Raw genomic sequence first — 24,395 nt, 5'->3', positions numbered from 1 at the left:
TCCCTTCTTTGCCATTTGTCAGAACCCTTATGATCTTCCTTTTATTTTGCACTTTTTTGTCAGTGGTATTGAGCGTGTCGCCTTGTCTGTGCCCTCCTTGCACTAGGCTTCCACATGGCTTTTCTGCTTCGTCTTATGCTTTTCGTAGGCTTCCTCTGTGCCAACCTCTCCACCTGCTCAACTTCTGCCCTACCATGTCGTGCTTCTTGTTTTGTTCATTTTGAGCTGGAGGGATTTAATATGGCTCCCTTCGCTGTGAGGGGAGTCTCTGGGGTGAATGAAATTGTTTGAAAATAAGAAAATAGAACAAAAATTTGAGGTGGTTAACTTTTCTGCAGTGATTTTTTTTCTTTTCATATTTCATTCCAGCTACGGTACCTACGAAAGGTTTTATGCCTTTAGGAAAAGCCTCTCCTTATGTACCGGTAATTGTTGCTAAAGCTAAGTTTTAACCTGCAGAGTGGAAGGTCATTACTAAGCTGAAGAAACTCACCCTGATTGTAACATCGAGAGAGAGAGAGAGAGAGAGAGAGAGAGAGAGAGAGAGAGAGAGTGGGGAGGGGAGTCCCGAAAAGGTTAGCCGCTACGCACCAGCCATCCTTGCTTCTCTTCACCTCTCCTCTCTCCTCATTTCCATTACTGCCAGAGGTCCTCTTGATGTTGAATAAAAGCATAAGGAAGTAACAAGAATAAAGTGAAAATTTTATCATACTGAAGGGGTTAATGCTTCTCCTTTGTCTTCGTCCCTCACTTTAACCTCTGCACTTCTTTCCGTACCCATTAACCCCTCCTCCGTATCCCTCCTTCCATCTCCCGTCTCTCTCCCACCCATCTCTCCTCCGTTCCCGACCCCACCCTGAGTTTGATTCTCGGATCGATCAGACTGGTGGACCTATTTCGTTTCCCCCTTGTCTTTGTTCACTCAGTAGTATTTTAGGGCACCTTGATATAAGTAACATCGTATGCAGGTTATGTTCTAGAGGAAGGTTGAGAATTAACAGACTTTATTCCCTGCCTTAGCCTTCTGACCCACTTCTCTCCACTTCCTCCCTCTCCTACCTTTCTCCACTTCCTCCCTCTTCTACCTTTCTCCATTTCCTCCCTCTTCTACCTTTCTCCATTTCCTCCCTCTGCTGGACCTCTCTCCACTTCCTCTCTCTTTCCTATTTCCCTCTCCCCATCTGTGTACCCCCATTCCGGCTTTCCCCAGCTATACCTCCATTTCTTTCAGTCTTCCTCTCCACTCAAGTCACAGTCTTCCTACCCTTATTCCCTCCCACGATTCCACCCTTCCTCTCGTGCCCCCACTACCACATCCCCCCTTCCACTCATCCCCCTGACAACCCTTTTCATCACCCTCTCAGGCTTCGTCTTTATTTCCTCCCCCTCCCAGTCTTCCCTCTTCTTTTCCCCCCATCATAGTCTCGCCTCTTCATTTCCTCCCCTTCCCAACCTTCCCTTTGGCTTTCCTCTCCCATTCATCATTCCCTCCCCTTTCGCAGCCTTTCCTCCATTCCCTCTCCCTTCCCAGCCTTTCCTCCATTCCCTCCCCCTTCCCAGCCTTTCCTCCATTCCCTTCCCCTTCCCAGCCTTTCCTCCATTCCCCCCCCCCTCCCACTCTCCTCTCTCTGTGTGTCTCCTTTTTAACCCCCCTTTCTACCGACATTATTCTGTACACCCTTCCCGTCTCCGCTTATTTCCTTTCGCGTCTCCATTCCCCCTTTCCATCTGTTCCCTCACCACCACCACCAGCACCACCCCCACCAGCACCACCCCCACCAGCACCACCTCCACCAGCACCACCACCACCACCTGTGCCCTGTTCCCTACCCGTGTCATGCCTCTGCCGCTCCATCATATAAAGCCCTGGAGACAATATCGAGGTGGCGGACAGTGTGAGCCAACATCACTTACGTCACCAGGATGATCAATGTGCTCCTAACCCCCCACCGTCCCAACCTGAACCCACCCACTCCAACGCGTCCCACCCTTAACTCACCTACCCACCCACCCAGCGCACCCCCTTCCCACCGCCCTGTCCTCCCTGTCCCTCAGCCCTTCCCTCCACACTTTTTTTTTTCCCTTCAATCTCTCCCGTGCCTCTTGTGTCCTTTCAGCTCTCCAGCTTTCCCCGTTCAGTCTCTCTCATACCTCTGAGCTTCTTTCAGCTTTTTTGTTTCCTATACGTGGTTCTTGTTAATCTTCTCTCAGTTCTTCCATTTTGTCCTTCAATCTTCATTTCCATTCAGTTCCTTCCTTACTTCTTTTCTTCTTCCAGCTTTGTATCATTTACTATATTCTCTTTCCTACTCTTGTCAGCTCCTCCTTTAATCTTGATTAGTAAGGTGACGATTTGAGATTTATATTTGGCAACCACCGTGCTTTTTTTTTTTTTTTTTTTTTTTTTTTTTTTTTTTTTAATTCGTGGTTCTAAACGGTATTTATTGTTGTGTCCTGTTAATATCCAGAATACCTCCCCTTCTCATCTTCCTTGTCCATACTTCCTATTCATTTTCTCCCTCCCACTTTTTATGTGTGATTGTACAGTTACGGATATAAATACTGATCCACTTCATAACGATAATTATGTGACAGCGAGCAGTGACATTCGAAACGCAGTGTTGTCATCTTCGACACAAACTAAACTTTTGGGAATATCATGTACGACTTTCACAGTTGTTTGACTAAAAAGAGGAGTGATACTGTTGTCCTCGATTGTGCGATTTATCAGCGGTCGAGTCTGCCTTATCATTAATGGTTAGTGCAAGCAGAAAGACGTGTCTGTGTGCAGTAGATATTTGATGACGATTCTCGATACCGATTATACTTTTTTGCTTTTTTGAATTGTCAGGAACGTGACTCAGTTAAAGAACACACAGAGTTTGTGTATGTAACTGTCAGGTTGACAATAAAGACATATGTTGTTGACTTACAGTGTTGGTCAGTTTGTGATGCCAGTGCCTTTGACAGTTTGCTCAGTTCTCGAGTAGTAAAGTTTCATGTTTGGAAATTGGTGGAGGCATGTGGTAACCTTGTGTCTTTTTGTTGTTACAGAGAAGGAGCTGGCCAGCAAGAGCATTGTGGTCATGACCAGCAACCAGACCATCCTTCACCACCCCGCCGCCCTGGACAAAAATGACAGGTAAGCACCACGCATGCAATACTTGCGTGTACCGTGTCCTTGTCACAAGCACACGTACATCGCGTTTGTTCTTACCTGACGAGAATCCCTTATGGCCAGATGCCTTCAGATTATGGATTGAACTGACCAGTAACCAAGGACACATTCCTACCACAAATAAGGCTTGCCATTTTTCCTCCAGCCATGACTTAGTAATCAATTTGTGGGAGTGGGTCTGACCCAGTTACGTCGGTGGAAACAATCTTACTATAGTGACCTGGTATGCAGTACACCTGAACATCCATATATGCCTGGACAGTCACTCATGCACAACACATGGCAAGGAACACCTGGTCACTTGCATCACTACTACCATTCACAGTTTATCTCTAATACCCCACCCCACCACAAATGTAATTGCATCAGGACAAGGCTGACAATAGAAAACTAATAATTAGGACTGAAACAGGAAGACCACTGCACAAGAGTGTGAAAGAGAAATGGAGGTTTAAATAGAGGAGTTGGTATCCCAGTAATACCTGTAAAAATAATAACATTGCATATTATTGAATGAAGAAGGGATTATTGAAATAGACAGGATGTATTGATGATTGTTGTAACTGTCATCAAATAAAAGAGCTTGGGAGATGAGCTGTGTGTGATAGAAGTGAAGAGGGGAATAGTAGGATGTAGTAAGAGATATAAGTAGAAAATGAGGGTGAGGATGAAATGTGTAGGATAACACAAGTGTGAGCGGTGAGTGTGGGAGGGGAGTAATGGAGGGTGTGGAGAGGCAGCGGCAAAGACATGGTACAGATGGAGAGGCACGCTTCTGGTCTTACCTAACTCATTACTCAAGCCTGGGAGGGTTGTGGAGTGGGTGTCGCCTACGTCTTAACCTCTCGTCCCTCACTCCTTGATCCGCACACTTATTCCAAGTCCCTCACTAACCAGCCAGTTGATGGCACTACAGTACAGTACAGATCATCATCAGCCGTTGAGGTCCACTGCAGGACCGGCCTATCCCTACCGAAGCAGGGACGATACAGCCAATTTATCTCTACCAAGTGGCTTAAGCTGTCCGGTAGAGATGGTATGTAGGGTGAGAAGTGCTTGTGAGTGTGATTGTAGTGGCTTTGGATGTGTGTGTAGTCTGTGAACCAAGTGTAATCGGGCCGCCTGATGCCGATTGGGTGCAAACATACTATTATGCAACACTGGTTCAACGACAACACCCCTTGTGTCCGCCAAAGTAGCAAGTGACTTGGTGAACGCTTCCAAAAGTTTTTATAACTCTGGCGGGAGGCGAACCTGCTCTCACCAGCGTGCGAAACGCACACTCTACCACTGTACCACAGAGGCTCCATATAGATAGATAGATAGATATAGATATAAATGCCATACAGGTAAATTAATAAAGGTAAGTCTGTTTGCAGCACTCATCCGTTGGCTGGGATTGTTTCACGTAAAGGATATTTATACAAGGTAAGACGATGTGACTTTGTTTCAGCTGTCCCCAGAGGAAATTACGCCAACTAACTCCTGATTGAATTTTGTATGCCAGAGGTAAGTCCCTTGTATGTAAACGATTGAATCGGACTAGATTACAGCAGAGATGCAATTCCTGTTTCTTGGCTCCGTATTATTACATGTACTTATTTGTTTGTTAGCAGTAATCGTAACTTACTCGCGCATAGCACCAAGAGCACTCACAACGTGGAAGACAGCAAGGTACAGCTTCCGACTGAAGCTTTGATAGATAAAACTATTTTCTTATCCACTTGGTCTATTAATAAAATAGGTGTTTACTTTCGGCGCTGCTGTCTTACACGGTGACGTCGTTTAGGATATAAAAAAAAATTATAGGGTACTGGACAAGATCAGAATGGTCCCTCAACCTCGCTAGCATGTATGTGAAGACCTTTAGTGGTCAGTGTATGTGGGTGGAGGGGAGGGGAGGGGACGGGAAGGGAGGGGAATAGAGCGGAGAAGAAGACAAGAGGAGGGGAGGGGAAGAGAGGGGAATAGAGTGGAGGAAGGGACGAGAGGAGGGGAGAAGGGTGAGGAGACAGGAGTGGAGAGGAGAGACAGGGCAGGAGGAGGGAAAGGGGGGAGGGGACAATGAGAAGGGAGAGGGTGAAGGGTAGTGATGGTTAGGCTATCACGTCCGGCTATCCTTGGCTTCCCAGCTGGGATGAGTCAGGCAACACACCCGCTTTTCCCAGTCCCCCCCCCCTCCTTTTTTTTTTTTTTCCCCTCTTTACGACAGGCAGCGGGCGCCATCTTGCCTCTCACACTCACCGCCGTTGCTGTATTTCACCATTGTTTGAGTTTCATGTCAGATTAGCGTGTTAGTTTACAATATATTCCTGCGAGTAACTGCGATTTATTCACAACGTGGGGGACGTCATTTTCCAATCTTGCTAACCCCTGACGCTTTTGCTCAGTTTAAAATAGCTTTTCCGGACTGGAGGGATTTGATAGTGTTGATTAACCTTTCAGCACGAGAGACCTTCATATGACTAGTGTGTGGAAGTGGACAAAGTAAAGTAAAAGTACGTCATCTGATTCCAGTGTTTACTCGCAGTTTCAGGTTCCAAGTAGGGGGAAGGGGAGGACAATGGAGGTTAAAGGAGAGGGGGACGGGGAGGGAAGGAAGCAGGGAAGAAAGAGGAGGAAGAGGGAAGAGGAGTATGGGAGGAAGAGGAGAGGGGGGAGGTAAGGAAGTATGGAGGTAGGAAGAGGACGGAGACAAGGAGTGTGATGCAACTGAGGGGATGTTGTCAAAATATTTGGTGTATAGGCGCGTGGTACTGAGGGGAAGGGCTGGAGGTGACGCATGGAGAGCGCTATGTACCATCTCCACACTGAAGGTTGTGTTGGCCTACAGAGTCCAATTAGTACTACCGTAACCTGTGTTGATGTAGTCAGAGTTGAGATGAAAAACAGAACTAGTTATGTAATGAAAGTGTTTGTAACCTCCCCCCTGCACACACACAAACATTATATAAACGGGTGATAGTGTCGTGAGGATCTGACTCAGCTTCAGGGAGGTGTCTTGTAGTGAAGGGGTTATAGGAGTTTTTAGCTACCCCCCCCCCCCTTTTGAAGTCTTTCCCGACCTAAATGTAATCGCCAGGAGAAAACAAAAATCAGCTTACCGCATCATCAGGTTGAGGTGGTTGATAATGTGTGTAGATGTGGTTCAGTATGAAATGGAGAACAGAACATAATGTATGGGTGAAGTAGTAGTTGATGTAGGTATGGGTCGCAGTATGTCAAGGAGTGATGGAAGTCGTGTGTGCGTATAGGCAGGTATCCAAGTGCCATGTTGCGTGTTTGAGGGGATGGTGACACCACTATGTCCGTCCTTCATTGTTTGGCGTAGATATTTGTCATTTTTCAGGATATTTCTCCGTAGTTACAGAACAAAACAATTCTACGCCTTAGCGTCCTTTCCATGAGGCATTTTCGTTACTAACACCATAGTCTAATATTAACCTCCTGTTACAAATGAGCATTCAGGATGTAGTGATGGTAATATCTTGTCAAGTTTAAATGGACTTTCTACAGTATAATGTTCCTTCACATCACCTCCACTCCTGACCCGCTGCCCACCAGTAAACTGTTAAGTTACCAAAACTTCTTGGAAAATTAATACCATTCCATTAAACTTTGAAGGTTATGTAACTTTTTGTTGAAGTTGGTAGTGACAGTAAGCTTGCCGGAGTCTGTGAAGTTTAAGATTTTGTGGGGGAAAAATTATTAAAGAGTTGGGTCGAAGTGGCCGTACAGTCGTGGATACTAAAATTGCTCCCATTCTTAGTCGTACAAATGTGAAACCCTTACTTAATGTTCTGAAAAGGTTGTTGGACTCTGACCACATCATCATTGAGTTTTGAAAGTTAGTGTTCATCTTATCGTTATTTATCGTTATGAGATGCCTAGGTGGAGCGAATGGCGCGTGAGAGATTGGCGAGGAGAGTGGATGTGTGTGACACAAAGGGAGAGGGGGGTAGAGGGAGACAGAGGATGAGGTGTAGGGACTGGGTGGAGAGATATGAGAGAGTCGTATGAGATGAAGGAAAGGCAGCATGATGGCGGAGGACAAGGCGACGTGGAGATTTGTTCATGGCAATCCCCTCCACAATTTTCGTTTGGCTGTAGATGGAGGGATAGAATGAGGTGGATCAGTATTTATGTCCTCAGCTGTACATTATTCCAACTCAGGAACGCCAATGGATAACAATAGGTTAATTGATGCGGATCAAGACTTGTCCTCAGCTGTACATTATTACCTTACAGGAACGGCATCAGACAAGTGGTAAATAGAGGTGGATCAGTATTTATTGCCCCTTGTTATACATTGCAACACGGGAACGCCATCACGTAGATAGATAGAGAAATAAATAAATGTGGATTAGTATTTGTCAGATACTGTACATTATTACCACACAGGAACGCCATCAAACAGTAGATAGAAAAATAGATAGATAGACTGACAGACAGACAGACAGATTGTGGTGGATCGTGATTGTATGTCTGCAGCTGTGCATTATCCCACAGAAAGCCACAAATAAGTAAACGCGAGGGGCCTGGCCAAGTGCCGTGCTGTGTCCTAATGAACTTGCTGGTGTTATGAATTGCTTCATTTTCTCGAGTGGCCAATTAATTTTGGGGGGACGAAATTGTTGCCCTCACGTCATATTTATTTTTTTTTTTTTTTTCACATTGGATTCAGATAAAGTTTTTTTAAATGAATTGATGAACATTGGAGAACATTCATTACAGTCTTTTGTTCGTGTGATCTCCAGACGATTTTGTTAATCTATGGGAAGACCATTCGAACTGGAGTGATTATCCTTTATTGTCCCTCACTTAACCAAGGTGGTTTCCAGAACTGAAGAAAATTGTCTGGTGGTAACGAAATTAAATGAAAAATGTTATATATTTATATATATATATATATATATATATATATATATATATATATATATATATATATATATATATATATATCCAATCCTACGTTGCCCCATGAGGAGCGTAGGACCCCGGGGCTAGGCAAGTTGGTCCTGATATTTAAGATGAGTGACCAGCCTCACTCATCCTTGAGTGTCATTACGTGAGCAATAAACCTCAACCATCCCTTGGATATAAACCTGCACAGGCTCAATCCTGTTGGACCGCCTTCATTACCCACTAAATCACCAGGCGCCATAATTTGGCTATATAGTATGGTTACCACCCAGCATAGTAAATGGATTCCTGGTGTACGGGACACCATTTGGGCTTGTCACTCAGTGTAGAGTTACCCATAGGCAGAAGGAAGAGGAAAGAATGAAGGAACGAAAGACTGTAAAGGGAATGTAAAGTCACTCTTAAGCAGAAGGACGAGGAAAGAATGAAGGAAAGAAAGAAGAGGGAGCGTAAAGTCCCCCATAGGCAGAAGGACGAGGAAAGAATGAAGTAAAGAAAGACAGAAGAGGAAGGAAGGAGAGAAGGAACGAGTAGAGGAAAGGGCAGACGCCCGAGAGCAGCACTACATCGGGTGAGTGGATGGTGCCCCCACTTACCACCATAGGCATATATATATATATATATATATATATATATATATATATATGTAAATAAAGGTATATGAAAGGTTTAGTATGTATTCAGAGACTTAATTGGCCGCCGTAAGCGGCTTAATGGCGCCGAAGGCGCCCGAGGGCTAAAGGCTCCCACTGCGGAAATATCCGGCTGGTCCGCTAGTGTATACATACATACATATATATATATATATATATATATATATATATATATATATATATATATATATATATATATATTTTATATATATTATATCTTGGTAACGTGAATTTATACGGACCAGGAATCCCTAGTCCCTTTTGATGAATCACCCTCAGTTGAATAAATATCGCTTGTCGTTACCTGAAAAGACACACACACACACACACAGACACACAAGAAAAAGACAATCATGAGAGTGGTTAGTCCTTTAAATGCATTAGTATCCAACCCTCGAGCTGATGCCACGTCCACACCAAATTCTTGCTGTTACTGGTGGGTGGGGCAGGAGTTTTGCTTCACCATAACCCATAAAAGTGGCCCTGCTGGGCACCGGCAGGTGCGGTCGAGAACATCTGTGAATTACAGTCGTGAAGACCTCTCAGTGCCAGCAATCAGTTGATGTGGACGCGCCCTTAGACATGATGGGTGTCAGGGTGAGAGCGGCCTGTGTGTTGCACGCGTCACCGCTATCGATCAGGAGGACCCACCAGTCATGTAACTTAGTGCTGGCTGACCTATAGTGGTTGTGGCAAGGTCGTTAATATTGCATGACTTGGGTTGTGTTAGGCCGCCTTGCACGGGTAGCCTATGCGGCGAGGACACGGCAACACAAGACGGTGGACGAGATGCACAAGAACGGCCCAACCCCGACAGGGTATATTATTAGTATGATAATGATATATTAATGATTATGACGATGGTGATGATGGTGATGACGCCTTGCATGATCCCCCCACAAAGTGAGCCACGGTCTGTTTGTATTTTTTACATTTTTGCTGGACAGACCTACACTACGTACATTCATGAACAGCACTGAGGGGAAGGCTGGTGGAAGCCATTGGAAGGAAGACAGATTTTACTGTAATACTAATCCCTTCAGTTCGAAGACGTCTTTTCCGATTTATTCTTGCCATTACTAAACAGTTTTATTGAGCTTAAGGAAGGCATTTGTAGTCGGCGAGGTTAGACACAGCCTTCATTCACCCACCCCTTCAGTATTGGTGGTTCCTCCTAACTTGGACCCCCCCCCCCCCCAAAAAAAAAAAAAAAAAAAAAAAAAAAAAAAAAGATAGTATGAGTAAAGTGGACAATGTTATCCAAGTAAAGAAGAAATTTGTTCGATTGTTTGTTTGTGTGTGAAAGGTATTCATGTGTGGAGCCATACAGGAACAGTGAAGAAAACTGAATACTAGGCCCCTTTCCCGTTACCATGGGCACATCTACGCCTTGCAGTCCACAGCCCAGTAGGTGAAGGTTGTGGAGTAGCCTAGATTGACTTAACGTGCTGCTGAGTGTGTTGCAAAGGTCACAGTGGAGGCGTGGCATTTATAGCCGCCCGCCTTTGCCTTACTGTGGGCTGAACCTTCGTACTTCAGGTTTCGGGGAGCCTTGGAATTTTTGCACAGCGGACCACAGATGAAAAGACTGCAGTAATGTGGTAATAAAGCCTAACTTGTTATAAAAGAATCTGTCAGCAGGTTACACTTGGTAACCGGACATCGGATCATATTGCTGCTTTACAATATTCTGAGTTCCAGTTCGACCACTAGAGAATAGTTTGCTTTGTTAATGCCACGTATTTTGTTGCACAGTGGAGTTGTGGTGGGCAGAAGACCTCAGAACATAAACTACATGCAATCCACAATCCTCGCATAGTAGCAGCACAGCCTAAGACAGTTTCTAAATATGGAGGTGGGTGGCGAGAAGGAAGGTTGGTGTGGCCGGAAGAGCGATATTGATCCATGTTGGCAGGGGCTCTCCTGCCTCCTCCAGCACCACAATTACCTACACTGCCACGGGGACCCAACCCTCTGGGGGATGACGGTGACGCACGCACCAAGTTAATGAAGAAGGTACGAGAAGGCATGGGGTACTTAAGGTACGAGCGATGATTAATGTTGAGGAAGATACAAGAAAGTACGGAGGAGGCCGGAAACGAAGTTATAAGTTGATGGCAGTGGATACGAAGAAATACGAGGCGACCGAAATGAGCTGGTGTGCGTTCATGGAGGAATGTTCGAGAAGGCCACTGTGATGGCAGACGCCGTGGAGTGGATTCCGAGACACATTTACGATCGATTTCGTGTTGCTCCTTGGATTTATTTTTTTCTCTGAAAATAAAAAAAGAAAAAAGAAACGGAGCTTCCTTTCCTTGTCCTTTCTGGAAAAAAAAAAAAAACACGATGGTTTTGCTGCCGTTACTAGTAATTTGTTTTTGCAGGTTAGCGAGATTCTGCACTCCCAGCAAAAACAAGTGTGAGTTACGGGAGGGAGGTGATCGTATGTGTGTTGGTGAATCCCACACGTGAATACTGGACTGGGGCACGGGGAGGCGATGCAGCAGGGTACGGGGAGGCAAGGTGGCACAGGAGGGTACACGTAGAAGGGGTGCAGGTGTAGAAGGGCTGGAGTTAGAGTTAATATTGTACAGGGGCAGGCGCAGATAATGCTGGAAAACAAAGGGTAGGCAGAGGTTATTTGGGAAAGTTAGGGTAGGCAGAGGTTAGGTAGGAAGACTAGGGTATGCAGTGGCTGTATGAGGAGGCTGGGGGAAGCAGACTTACATACGAAGAAGGCGACGGCTTAGGTTCAGTGCCTGTCGACATCACAAGGGTTATCAGTGCAGGGTGTAGGCCTTTTACATAGATAAATAAGTCAGTAGGTAGGTTGTGTAGACAAAGGTGAGGTAGGGTGGATAGGTAGGCAGAAGTTAGGATGGAAGGCTAGGGTAGGCAAAGAAAGGCAGGGGTAATGCTGGAGGGTCGGAGAGGTTACTGCAGTGTAGTGGGTTGGCCGTGGGAGAGTAATGTCCCCGTGCGTTTGTGTTAGCTTAATGAATATCTGCCATTCAAGGAAGCAACGGAATAACGACCATTTCCGTAGGACTTTTTGGCCGGTATTCCCGTTGGGTAAGGAGGCTCCCTAGCATCTCATTCGTAGCGATTTATTTTTGGATATTGCTAGTTAACACAGTATTCTTTTGTACGGTACGTAAGCAGAGTATGACATTATTAGAAAAGGACAGTATGGAGTAATAAGCAAAATAAATCCCTAAGGAAAAAGTGTTGGGGGGGCTTATTTAAGCGACAAGAATACCTGTCTTCAATACCAGGGTTTAAAAGTTTTGCATACTCCTACACCACTGCTATTAAAGTGTCATAGTTACCCATATTTATTATTATTAAACGAAAAGCTATTAAAGTTTGACGTAATCGGTGTATTTTGCTGGTCTGGTCATTTATGAAACTTTTACAGGCGAACTTTCTTAACGAGGTTTTGGTGGAGCGTGGGAGCATTACGTTGTGAGGGGTTCATGCTCAACGCGGGGCCCGGGTAAGCCCTAGGATTAATCTGTGTATCTCTCATTAAGCCAGAATAGGCGAGGTGGGCGTGGCGGGTCGGAACAAGGTATTCTCCCCCCGTCATCACCCCCATTCTCCACTCCCACCCACACCCACACCCTCACTCCTACATCAACCTCCACCTTCACCTTACCTTTCCCACCCTCATTTTATTATCATCCCCCTATCTCACCCTCCTCTCCATCGACTTCAATCTCCCCCTCGCCTCCCTCCATCATGTACAGTATCTTCCCTTGTCTTACCATCCCCCTTCACCCTAGCCTCGTCCTCATCTCTCCCTCACTCATTTTAGTCTTACCCTCGTACCTTACCTCCCCTCCACCTCCCTATTATACCTCCTCTTTCCCTCCATATCGCACCTCCCTATCTTACTTCCCCCATATCACGTCCTTCATCGCTGCCCCATCATTAATATTCCCTTACTAGCCTCACGTAGCCTCCCATTTCATCGCACCATCCATCCCTACCTAACACCATGTTCTGAGTCTTTGCTTACACTTCCACCACTTGACACATCATCCCCTTCCTCTCATTATTTTCATCTTCGTCTTCCTCTCATCATTTTCATCCTCGTCTTCCTCTCGTTATTTTCATCTTCGCCTTCCGCTCCATATTTTCATATTCGTATTTACCTCGTCATTTTCGTCTTCTCCATCCTCGTCATTTTCATCTTCACCTTCTCGCCATATTCATCTTCTCCCTCCTCTCGTCATTTCCATCTCCTTTCACATTCCTTCTAATTGTGCTTGACAGTTGCACTTCAGGATCCCTTCGTGTGAGAGTGGTGTAATCTTCAGTGTTTACATAATTGGTGGTCAGTCTATATCAGGGGTAATTTCAGTTCGTCGTGTACAGGGCGGTCCGTAACTAGCACTGCACAAGAAACTCAAGTGGCGGTATGTTTTGTGTTGCGGAGACGGCTTATTATGCTGTTTTGGGCGTGGATGAGGCAGGGAAATTGGAAATGGAGAAGGGATACCCGATAAACATTGATAAAGCTGATGCCGGATGAACACTTGATAAACTTGACTGAGCCGTTCCCGCAACACAAGATAAATCGCTTGGCGGAGATGAAGAGGAGCATTTACAATATGGAGCACCTTGTAATATATTCAGTCTTTTTGTTTATTATTGGCCACTGATGATGATAAACTTCTCGCTTATCCCCCTCATGATTTAGTGCTTCATTATCCTCCTCAACATGCTTGCAGTCTAGCTTACTTGAGGCCTTCACTCCAGCCATGTTTTAGTGTAAGCTCTCCATGTGTTTTTCCTTCATAATCTTCCCTCTTCTTACGTTAGCTTGTTCATTCCAACGGTTTTTCACTTCTTTAGCAGTCGCTCACCTTCACAGTACCCCTACTCCACCGGCCTTTATTTCACCTCGCTCTTGTGCACCATTCTGCCGTCTCCTCAGCCACCCTGTCCAAATCAACTGCCCTATTACTGCCTCTCCCTCTCTACCCTCTTCCCTTTCCACTCTCCCTCCCTACCATCTTAGCCTCTCTGCTCTCTTCTCCCTCTCTCTACTCTTTCCGTTCGTTTCTTCCCCTTTATCCCCTTTCTTTTCCATTTTGCACCGCAATCCTCTTCCCTTTCCAATTTCTTTCTGTCCTCTGTTCTTTCCATTCTCCTCTTCTGTCCTCTTCCCCATTACAATTTCTCTCTCCATCCTCCTCCTTTTCAAGTTTCTTTCCATCTGTCCTCCCTTGTTATCGGTATCATTTTCCATTCTTCCATTCTGACCTTATTATTTTCCACTCTCTGTTCTCTTCCTCTTCCCTTATTCCCCTTCATTCTCTTCCTTTTCCTTGCGCCCCCCGTCCTCTTCACTTTATCACCTTTTATTCATTTCCCTTTCCTTTTCCCCGCATAATCTGTTTCCCTTTCCAGTCTCGTCCTTCTTTACTCTGGCACTTCCTTACTCCGCAAACCCACTCCCTAAGCGTCACTGGTCATCCCTTCCCTAGCCGCAGCCACATAGACAGTGCGGTTCTCTGCTGATTCACCATACATTCCGTCCCTTCCACACAAACACACCCACCCTGCCTCCCCTGTACCCGCTACCTCACGTACAGTACACCCACTACACACCACCTAACTCCCCTACACTTCTGCCTCCCCCATACACTTACACCCCTTACACTTGCACCCTTACCACCCCCATACACTTGCACCCCTTCCTCCCCCATACACTTGTACCACTTCACCCCCCTTACACTTATACCTCCCTCATACACTTACCCCACCTTACTCCCCTACACCCCTGCCTCCCTCATACACTTCCCTCACCCCCACATCTGCCTTCCCACATTACCTAACTCCCCCACACACCTACCCTCCCACGCCCTCTACCTCCCCACCCTCCTCAATACACCGCTACATCCCCTACCTCCCCCCACACCCCCCCATCCTCCATCTGGTGTGAAGCGAACGTTGGTATCTGCTGGAGTGTGAAATGATTGTTTTATGAGAGGCTGTAAATAAGGGAGACTAAGGGCCGTATTATTAAAACTGACAGCGTGAAAACATGGATCCTCCCCCCGAATGTCTGTAGCGTGTGATGGTACGGTATATATAACTCCTGTATTGTTGCTGACTACAAGCTGTGATGTGGAATGCAGGTTGATCACGTATAACAAGAAGCAGCACTCAGCGAACGACACCCGGGCTCTACATCGGTCTTAGGCACAACTACTGACCCTGCCCCGTGGCCTTGACCTTTGACTGATTGCTCTCAAACTGGAATTTGTTCATCCCTGCCAAAGCCAGTAAATTTAGTCCAGGTTGGATCAAAAGTGTTTTAAGTTGACCTTGTCCTGTGACCCTGACCTTTGACTTCCAGTTCTCAGAAGTAGAATAACATCATCCTTTGCTGATGTTAAACCTGTCAAGTTTGGTCCAACTCGGATCATAACTATTTAAGTTTAAGAGCCGAAGCCTTGACCTCTCTTGTGACCTCTGACCGATTGTTTTAAACTGAATAACATCATTCTTTCCTGATCCTCAGCACTTCCAGTAAGTTTGGTCAGTTGGACCAGATTTGTTTAGGTTGACATATTACTTGACCTGTGACCCTTTTCAACCAGAATTTAACGATTTTCCCCGCTTATGGTCCTCAGTCTATATTCCGAATTTGGTGTCACTGCTTGATGTACTTTTTCCTTAATATTGCTAACCAGTAGACAGATAAACCAACTGAACCAAACATAACCCTCCCTCCCCTCACCCAGCGCTACTATGCGTGTGTGTGTATAATTACAGGCGTTCAGTAATGACCGTCAACAGTTAAGGTCGTCGTTACATCTTTGATTACTCCTTGTTATTAATATATTCAGATTTTATGCTTCGCCTGTTGTATATAATTGCATCGGAATTGGTCTTTTTAGTTCCGTATTTATCAGTAGTTCTCCTGTTTACGAAACCGACTCGCTCGCTGGTTCCCCCCTAACCACCGCCGTTTAAAAATAGTGGCAAAGTCTCGTATTTTTACCGAGTCTGCGACGTCCACAAAAATATGAAAAAAGAATTACCGCTCGCCACACTGAGAGAAAGAGGCCACTGAGGCGCGGGGAGTCAGGCGCCGTAATTATAACTCATTGAACTCAGTGTTGAATTCTGAGGTTTGAATTCTCGTCAGCTCAAGAGAATAGCACATCTTCCTTACTAGTTTCTCTTTACATTTGACGCGCTAATATTCCCTTTTTATTTATGCAAGCTTTGTCCATATTATTTAGATGTAAATAGCATACAAGAGGATAAGAAGCTGTGATGTGAAAAATAAGCGTCAAGAAAGAGGTGCTAAAAAACGTCCTAAAGCACAGGAGTTATTTGTAGCATTTCATCCTTTGGTATTTATTTTGCATATAACACCTTGGCATTGACGTGTCGCTTATATTGTTTTATGCAAGCGTAACATACAAGAGGATATTGAATTTTAGTGAGCAGAATAAACTAAGATTAAGGGTTGCGAAATCTCCACTCACTTAGAATATGACCCGAAGCTGCACATAGGATTGTTTGCATCTACTGTTTCCCTAAATCCAACAGGTACCAAACACATCACAGCGAAACTAGAGAGAGAAGCTTACATGAATAATACAAGCAAACATCATGAGCAAGATCTTGATCATGAGTAGAAGCGTGTTTATCATCGAAATATAACTCCCTTCCGAAGACGTATTTGTTGTTCTGTTCTTATTATCTCGACGATTTTATTAACATTACGAAGAGTTTAATGAAGGCTGCATCTAACCCCATTCAGTTTAAAGAATAGTCTCTCTGGTAAACAAGATTGTGTAGGGATGGCAATAATAAAATGAAATGCGTCACTGGATTGCTCTGGGTTAATACGGCCGTTTCTGTTGAGGTTCCGACGGGGAAAACGTAGTGTGGAAGGTATAGTGGCGCTTGTTTATTGAGGGGCATTAAAGCAGAGTTACCGTGCCTTTGTTGTGCTCTCTAGATTGTGGTCCAGGAGAGCCGCGGTGGGTGTGGGCGGGTCGATGTGTGTGTGGGTGGGTGGGTGTGGGTGTGGGCGGGTCGATGTGTGTGTGTGTGAGGGGGGGAGTTAGGTAGTCGTGTGATTTTGGTTTGGGAGAACGAGGTTGGGGATGGAAGACATTATAGTAGTGACAGAGGGGACAGGGAGAACGATGAGAGGAGGAGGAGGAGAGAGAGAGAGAATTTGTGTATGGAGGATGGGAAAAGTGGGTAAAGAGGAAGGGAAGATGTTTAACTGCTTCACTGTCAGAGTGTGGTCGTAAGCGGCATAAAATTGTCGGTAGTAGTATGACGAAACAAAAAATGGCTGAATCGTATTGATGAGTTTATGATGAAATTGGAGGATGTGATGATTCACATTGAAGAAAGATCGTTATTATGTGAGAAATAATGCTGAATTAGCAAAGAGTAAGGTAAAAAACGTTAAATGAACTAGTGGTCCTGCCAAGGGGGGAATCACACCAGCCGCGAGCCGGTACATATCTAGTCCGGCTCGGAATATGACCTTGACCTTGACCTACTTTCACCAATTTCGAACCGGTAGGAAATTTTCATCCCTACTACACACCTGTAAAATTTTGTGGTGATATCTTGAACGGTTGCGAAGTTATCTTGCTAACAGACATACATACAGACAAACTGAAAACAGTACAGTTTCGCTGTTGCAGCAGGTTATAAATAAAACGGTGAGTGCGTGTGTGAGTTTGACCCAACGTTAGAGATGTCGAGTCAAGTGTTGTTGAAGTTAACAAGTTAACAAATACATGACTCTACGTTCTCTCTCTCTCTCTCTCTCTCTCTCTCTCTCTCTCTCTCTCTCTCTCTCTCTCTCTCTCTCTCTCTCTCTCTCTCTCTCTCTATATATATATATATATATATATATATATATATATATATATACACATATATATTCACACATTCATTCATCATCCAGTCCAGCGTTGCCCCATGCGGCGCGTAGCAGCCCGGGGTTGGGCAAGTTGGTCCTAACATTTAAGATAAGAGTGACCAGCCTCACTCATCGCTGAGTGGCATTACGTGAGCAGTAAACCCAACCACCCCTTGGATATAAATCTGCACTGGCTTAATCCAATTGGAGCGCCTTAATTGCCCACTAAACCACCAGGTGCCATAATTTGGTTATCATCACCTAGCGTAGTAAATGGTCTCCTCATCAGGAAACCATTTGGCTTGTCACTCAGTGTAGAGTCACCCGTAGACAGAAGAAAGAGGAACGAATGAAAGAAGGAAAGACAGAAGAGGAACGATGGAAAGAAGGAAGAGAGGAAACGGCAGGCACCCGAGAGCAGATGTGTGTGTGTGTGTGTGTGTGTGTGTGTGTGTGTGTGTGTGTGTGTGTGTGTGTGTGTTACTAGATATGTGGTTGTCCTGATCAAATGTATCTTCACTTTGATCAGAAACTCCAGTATGTAGATTTAGTACAATTTTAATCGTTGTAGTTATTGCGGCAGTGAAGCCAGACCTGTTCCTTATTTCGTAGTTATTTTGCGGTTCATTAATTGTCCTTGTCATCTTTGATGGTTTTGGTGGAGCTGGCTTGGTGTTCTCATCATTCATCTCACTTGTGTGGAGTGCGTCCCGGCCCAGCGCCCCGTGAGTGGCGGGACTGGTTGCCATGGCGACTAGTGCAGGATTAATGATGGAGGCACAGGAGCGGAGAGTCTTGATGGCGGACCCCCGGCCAGACCAGACCTGGCCAGACCTTTCCTCACGCCAAGTCCTTTGGTAGCCCAGTCCATCGCCGCGCAGCACACCCATAGTACACCTGCACGAGCAGAGGGATTGGGTTACGTATTGGGCCATCTGCCTGTTAGCAACATTATGGGGGGTAAAAGACTCATGCATGGAATGAAGTCTGGGTTGGGGTAATAGTTGAGGACCATCAGAGGAACAAGTGATTAATTTCGGACGAAATAGGTCGTAGGTTAGGGTCACAGGGCACGGTCAACTCAAACAGTTTATATTCGATTTAGACCAAACTTAGTGGAAGAGTTGAGGATCAGGAGAGGATGGAGTGATTCAGTGTAGAGAACAGCTAGTCAGAGTTAAAGGTTTTATGTCTGAGTCAAAGGTTCAGTCCTTTATTTAAGGTAGTTTTGATTCTGTGTAAAGTACTGTAGGTGGAATAGCTGAAGGTCAGCCAAGGATGAAAATATCCTGTTTTGAGAAGAAGGATCAGAGGTCAGGGACATAGGCTAGGTCTGCTTGAACACTTTTTTTTTTTTTTTTTTTTTTTTTTTTTTTTTTTAACCAGAATTGGAGTTGATTTAGTGGAAGGTTTTAGTGTCAGACAGGGATGAAGTCATTCGATCTAGAGAAGAACCGCTCCTTCCTGATGATGAGAGGCTAAGGTTAAAGGCTGGACACAGACTAATTATAGGACTCAGGTGGTGCACTCGCCTGCACCTTCTGGTATTTGAATTTCATCGGAGTAGAGAGAATCTCAACAGTTTGTTTTGTTTGAGTATCATTTACTTAAGTGAATAAGGGCGCGGTGAATTGTTGATGTGTACTTAGTTTGTCGTGGATCCTGGACAGTTAGATATTTGTTAGCAGATAAACCCATTCACTATGATGACTTGCCTGTACAGGTGTATTCTTGCTACCTGCACACGATTTAATTCAGCGTAGGAAAGATTTGTCACAGTGAACAGGTTAATGTAACCAGCATCTCCCACCCCCCACCCCCGTTGGAAAAGTTTTTCCAAAGTTTAATATTATATAAAGGTGGAAGGAACAAAATGAAAAAAATGTGTCGTTGGAGTGAAGGGCTCACCAACTCTATCAATCCATCTATCTTGCCACACGCCTCAGTCCCGTAAGGGGTGGCCACAATCAAATCGCCTCCATGTCGCCCTGTCCCCCGCCACTTCACTGCCCTCCCTTCAGCTTGCACACCTATCTCTCATTTACCTCTCCACTCCATCCCGCATGCTCATCCTTGGCCTCACATAAAAAAAAGGGGAGGGGGGGGAGTCGTGTTACTGTAAAAAATAAGTGAACTTGGGGGGGGGAGGGAGAGAGAGAGAGAGACATGGGGAGGAGGGGGGGGGCACGCGTTGTTGTGGGCTAGGGTCGTCGTTGTGTAGTGGTAGGTAGGCGTAATTGGGCCAGATCCATGGCTAATGTAGACCCATTTCCAACAACAATAGAGGACGATTATCCGATCCTAATTATGGATAATGCACAGTGAGAGCCAAATTAGCGTGTACACTAACAGACATTGAACAGTGTTATTCAGAGGAAGGGCAGGGTTAGTGCAGCCGTAACCCCTTCAGTCTGATTGCGTTTTTTTTTTCTTTTTCCTCCAAACTCCTGGTGGTGCAGTGTGTCGGGGCGTTCCAGCCGGATGGGACCTGTAGTGATTTTGATCCGAGGAATGGTTGGGGTTTATTACGCTCATAATGTCACTCAGAGGCTAGTTACCCTCATCTTAAATATTGGGACTGAATAGCCTAGCCCCGGGCACCTACGCTGCTGATGAAAAGAAAGATTGTATGCTGGATGGATGGATGACTTTCTTCAGTTGCTTTCCTTCAGCTCTGCGAGTTTAGGAACAGGAGGGGTTAATATAATGCCTTCGCTGATGGCTTTAAGACGGGGCTTCCTTTGACTCAATAACATCGTTTGGTAGTATTAAGAACAAGCTTGAAAAACGCATCATTGCCTTAAAGAAGTTAATTTGTTGTTAAGGATATATCGCAACCACTGCTCTTGGTTGCAACTCCTAATCCTCTCCAGTCAAATGACCCAGTATGTATGTACTTGTTTTTTAACAGAACAGAAGAAGGAAAAAAATGAATAAACAATTAATATATATATATATATATATATATATATATATATATATATATATATATATATATATATAATGAGTCTCTGTGGTACAGTGGTAAAGTGTGCGTTTTCGTACACTGAAGAACGAGGGTTCGCGCCCCGCCAGGATAATAAACTTTGGGAGCGTTCTTCTGGCCACGTAGTGCATTGGCGGACATCAGGGGTGCTGTGGTTGAACCAGTGTCGCATACTATAAAGTATGCTTGCACCAAGTCGGCTTGCGCGGGCCGATTACACTTGGTTCACAGACTACACACACATCCAGTGCCACTACAACACTACAGTTACACTTACAAGCACTTCTCACCCTACACACAATCTCTACCAGACAGCCTAAGCCACTTGGTAGAGATACATTGGCTGTATCGTCCCGACTTCGATCGGGATACGCCGGTCCTGCAGTGGATACTCAAACGGCTGATGATATATATATATATATATATATATATATATATATATATATATATATATATATATATATATATATATATATATATATATATATATACGTGTGTGTGTGTGTGTGTGTGCGTATGTATGTATGCATGCATGCAATATTTCATGCTATCTCATTCTGTTTTCCTTGGGGTAAGCTTTTCGTACTGGCATGGTTACACATAACCTTCATTAATATCTTAACCACGGGGGCGTTCCTGAACAGCAAGAATTCATTTGGCAACAGCAGACACGAAATGCAAAAAGACGTCATCCTGGTGGAGTAGTCATTTATAAGCTCTTAGTATTAGTCAGTCCTGGAATCGTTGTGGATTTTCCTTTTATAACACAATTTATGTAAAAGCAAATGTTGAGTGGCTTGCAATAGCTATTCTGATGGCTAAGAATAATATTTATGGAGAGAAAGTTTTAAGCCAAGCGACGGCGGCGAAAAAAGGTGTTTATCAAGGGAAGGACTTTGAATAATTGTTAAATGAAGACAGACGTGACATTTTAAAGGAGAAAATCTGTGAGGCTTAGACGCTGGAGAACATTGGAGGGAAAACGAGACATTAGAGTTGAGAAAGCGCAGAGATGATGAAGAGAACGGCAGTAGGGGAGGAGAGGAGAAAGGGAGGGGGGAAGAGAGAGGAGGAGAAAGGGAGGGAAGAGAGGGGAGAGGAAGTCCCCGCACCTGTCGAGGCTGGTTAGTGGATGGTGGAGGGGGAAAACGAGATAGTCAAGTTGAGAAAGCGCAGAGATGATGCAGAGAACGGCAGTGGTGGAGGAAGGGGGAGAAGGCGGGAGGGGGAGAAGGGAGTGAATGACATGATAGAGGAAAGGAGGAAGGAGAAATGAGGAGAGGGGGGGAGAGGAGTGTGAAGGAAAGGAGGGGAGGAAGGGGAAGAAAAAGGGAAGGAGAGAAAGAGGCACCCCTCCACCCGTCGAGGGCTGTGAGAGGTGGTGAGTGGACGATGAGTGGCCGAGTGCTGGCCTGAAGGAGCGGGAAGGGAGTCAGTGGGAAGAAGTTCAAAAATGTTGTATTAGATGCAGTTAAAAAAAAAAATGTTTGGGTAAAGGATGGGAGAAACTTAAATTAGTGTTTAGAATATACTGGGAATATGCGCGTGGGGTGGGGAGAGAAATTTTATTAAATGGAAATGAAGGTATGGATTTTTTTTTTTTTTTTTTAAGGAATAAAGAGAAACTGAGAATAGTGTTGATAGCGTGACGGTAAAATGAGATTTAAAAAAGGGAGGGGGGGGGGCGCTTAGGAGACTGTCAGGAAATTGGGTTGTGGAAAATAGGACTTAAAATGGTGCTGATAGTTAATTTACAGAAACTGGTCATTTAAGAACATCAGTGTAATGAGAGCAAGCAGAGCAGAGGAGGATGCAACATTTGGCAATTGCACCATACAGTGGGCGAGCAGGTGCGACAGTGTGTGGTGCGGCGTTAGCGTCAGATTAGGTAGAGGACAGCAGATGTGACTGGCATGGCGGGTTTGGACAGGCGCTTTTTGTTAACGGCAGATGTGTATGTTAAGTGAAGGCTGAATGTGTTTGTGTCAGGCGAGAGTTGTATGTATTTGATAATGGGTGTAGTTGAGGGTATAATGTATTTGTGTGTCAGGGGAGAGTTGTATGTATTTTATTTGTATTGTGTGTGTTTTGTACGGATGACCATGTTGTTTAGCAGTACCAAGCACTATTTGTAGGTAAGAGGTGAGGAGTACAGATGTCGGTAAGGAGCGACACATGACGTCAGACAGGTGTAGTTGGTGCACGCTAACATGGTGGAGATCTGCAGGTTATTTACCCTTGCTCCACTGGTTGAATAAGACAGTCTACAGTACACTTTTTCGTGACTAACTTAGTTAATCATTGAACGTGGAGAGATGGCAATTTTATGTCAGACTAAATTGGAAGAAGTATAATGTGTGTATGAGATGAGTACTCTGACAGCTGAACTCCATAAGGCACAGGGGGCAGGACGAGAGTCAGAGTATGGACAGTGGCATGGTAGAAAATTTGCACAGATATACCGTAGTATCGTCAACTGATGATGTGGCAGTCCAAGTTTCCTCCACGACAGTTAGTCACCGCCAACTCGGATACTAAGTTCAGTTCAGTGCCTTTAGATGCAGTTACTGTATAAAAAAGATTTATGCATCTTTCGAATGTACACACATTCAGTTATTTTTGGCAGCTCGAGAAACATTATTTAATAGATGTTTATTGTTTAATGACCTTTAATACGGTTGAAATCTATTCTGCAGTGACTGTAATTGATTTTTATGATCTGTATCGGTTTTACTGCCGTGTAATGCTGTAATGATTCATTGTCTTCAGCTGTAAAAAAGTTGATTCACATCAACAATCCCATCCGAATCAGACACTGCCTGCCTAGGGCATACCAGCCTGTCCTTGCTGAAGTTAGAACTGTCAGACATTAGAAGATGGCCGGCACTGCGTCCATGTTGTTTATTCACTGTGAGAGCAACATACATCCAGGTTGGAACCGGACATGCAGTATTGTGAGACGGATCGTGCAAATCGGGGTTATGTTGGAGGAACACCCAGTTCATCAGGCCGCATTCAGGGAATTTCCGTATCTCAGTGTCATCTCCATCTTGCCAGGCAGTGAAGAACGGCTTGTCTAGATATTGGCCCAGTGAAGCGATATATTCTTCTTCCCACTTTTCGCCGACCTACACAATAGGACAATTTGCGCCAGAGTGTGGGCTGTATGCTGGGTGACATGGAAGGCTTCATAACACCTCCTCCTCAGCTTTATACTCGGTAGCTTTATTTCCCTTTGAATGTTAATTATATAGTTTTAATATCGACGTACAGTAGCTTGCATCAGTAAAATACAAGAGGATTTTGAGGTCAGATGTGCAAAATAAATCAACAAGTGGTGCCAGGCACAAGAAACGTCGCCCAACAGCAGCTATTTTGTTGTTAAATACTGGCTCGTTTCTGCCATTTAGTGTCAGTTCACAATTGAAGTCTAAGGTAATGGAGCAAATGTTTTCAAGTTATGCCCTCTGGAAAAATGTAATCTTGCATTTGACCTTTCAGGGTCACTCAAGGTCAAAGGTCATGCTGCCAAATGAAAGCCCATATGAGACTTACTATATACAGTATTGGTAATAGTAAATATCTCTTTCTTCAGCGTGTTTCAAGTTATAGCCCCTGAATATCTGGTACCTTGAGTTTGACCTTTCAGGGTCACTTATGGTCAAAGGTCAAGGTACCAGTTAAAAACCCGTATGGGACTCCTGTATGTTGATAATAGTAAATATCTCTGTCTTCTAC

The 24,395-nt window shown here is 44.7% G+C and overlaps 1 protein-coding gene across 5 annotated transcripts in view; it reads left to right on the top strand.

Moving 5' to 3' along the window:
* The window catches only part of Khc-73 (Kinesin heavy chain 73), a 1,251,394-nt gene that overhangs the window by 72,631 nt on the left and 1,154,368 nt on the right, over positions 1-24,395 (top strand). For all 5 annotated transcript variants that reach the window (XM_080267622.1, XM_080267621.1, XM_080267623.1 and 2 more), the window contains exon 2: positions 3,055-3,142. In XM_080267622.1, the coding sequence (XP_080123748.1) occupies positions 3,055-3,142 (88 nt within the window). The remainder of the gene's footprint in view (positions 1-3,054; positions 3,143-24,395) is intronic.

Source organism: Coenobita brevimanus, chromosome 24 (assembly GCF_032717465.1).
Source record: "Coenobita brevimanus isolate Jiangsu-jjx chromosome 24, ASM3271746v2, whole genome shotgun sequence".
Taxonomy (NCBI): domain Eukaryota; kingdom Metazoa; phylum Arthropoda; class Malacostraca; order Decapoda; family Coenobitidae; genus Coenobita; species Coenobita brevimanus.
Note: the sequence above shows the minus strand (reverse complement) of the source record. Positions and strands in the feature narration are given on the sequence as shown.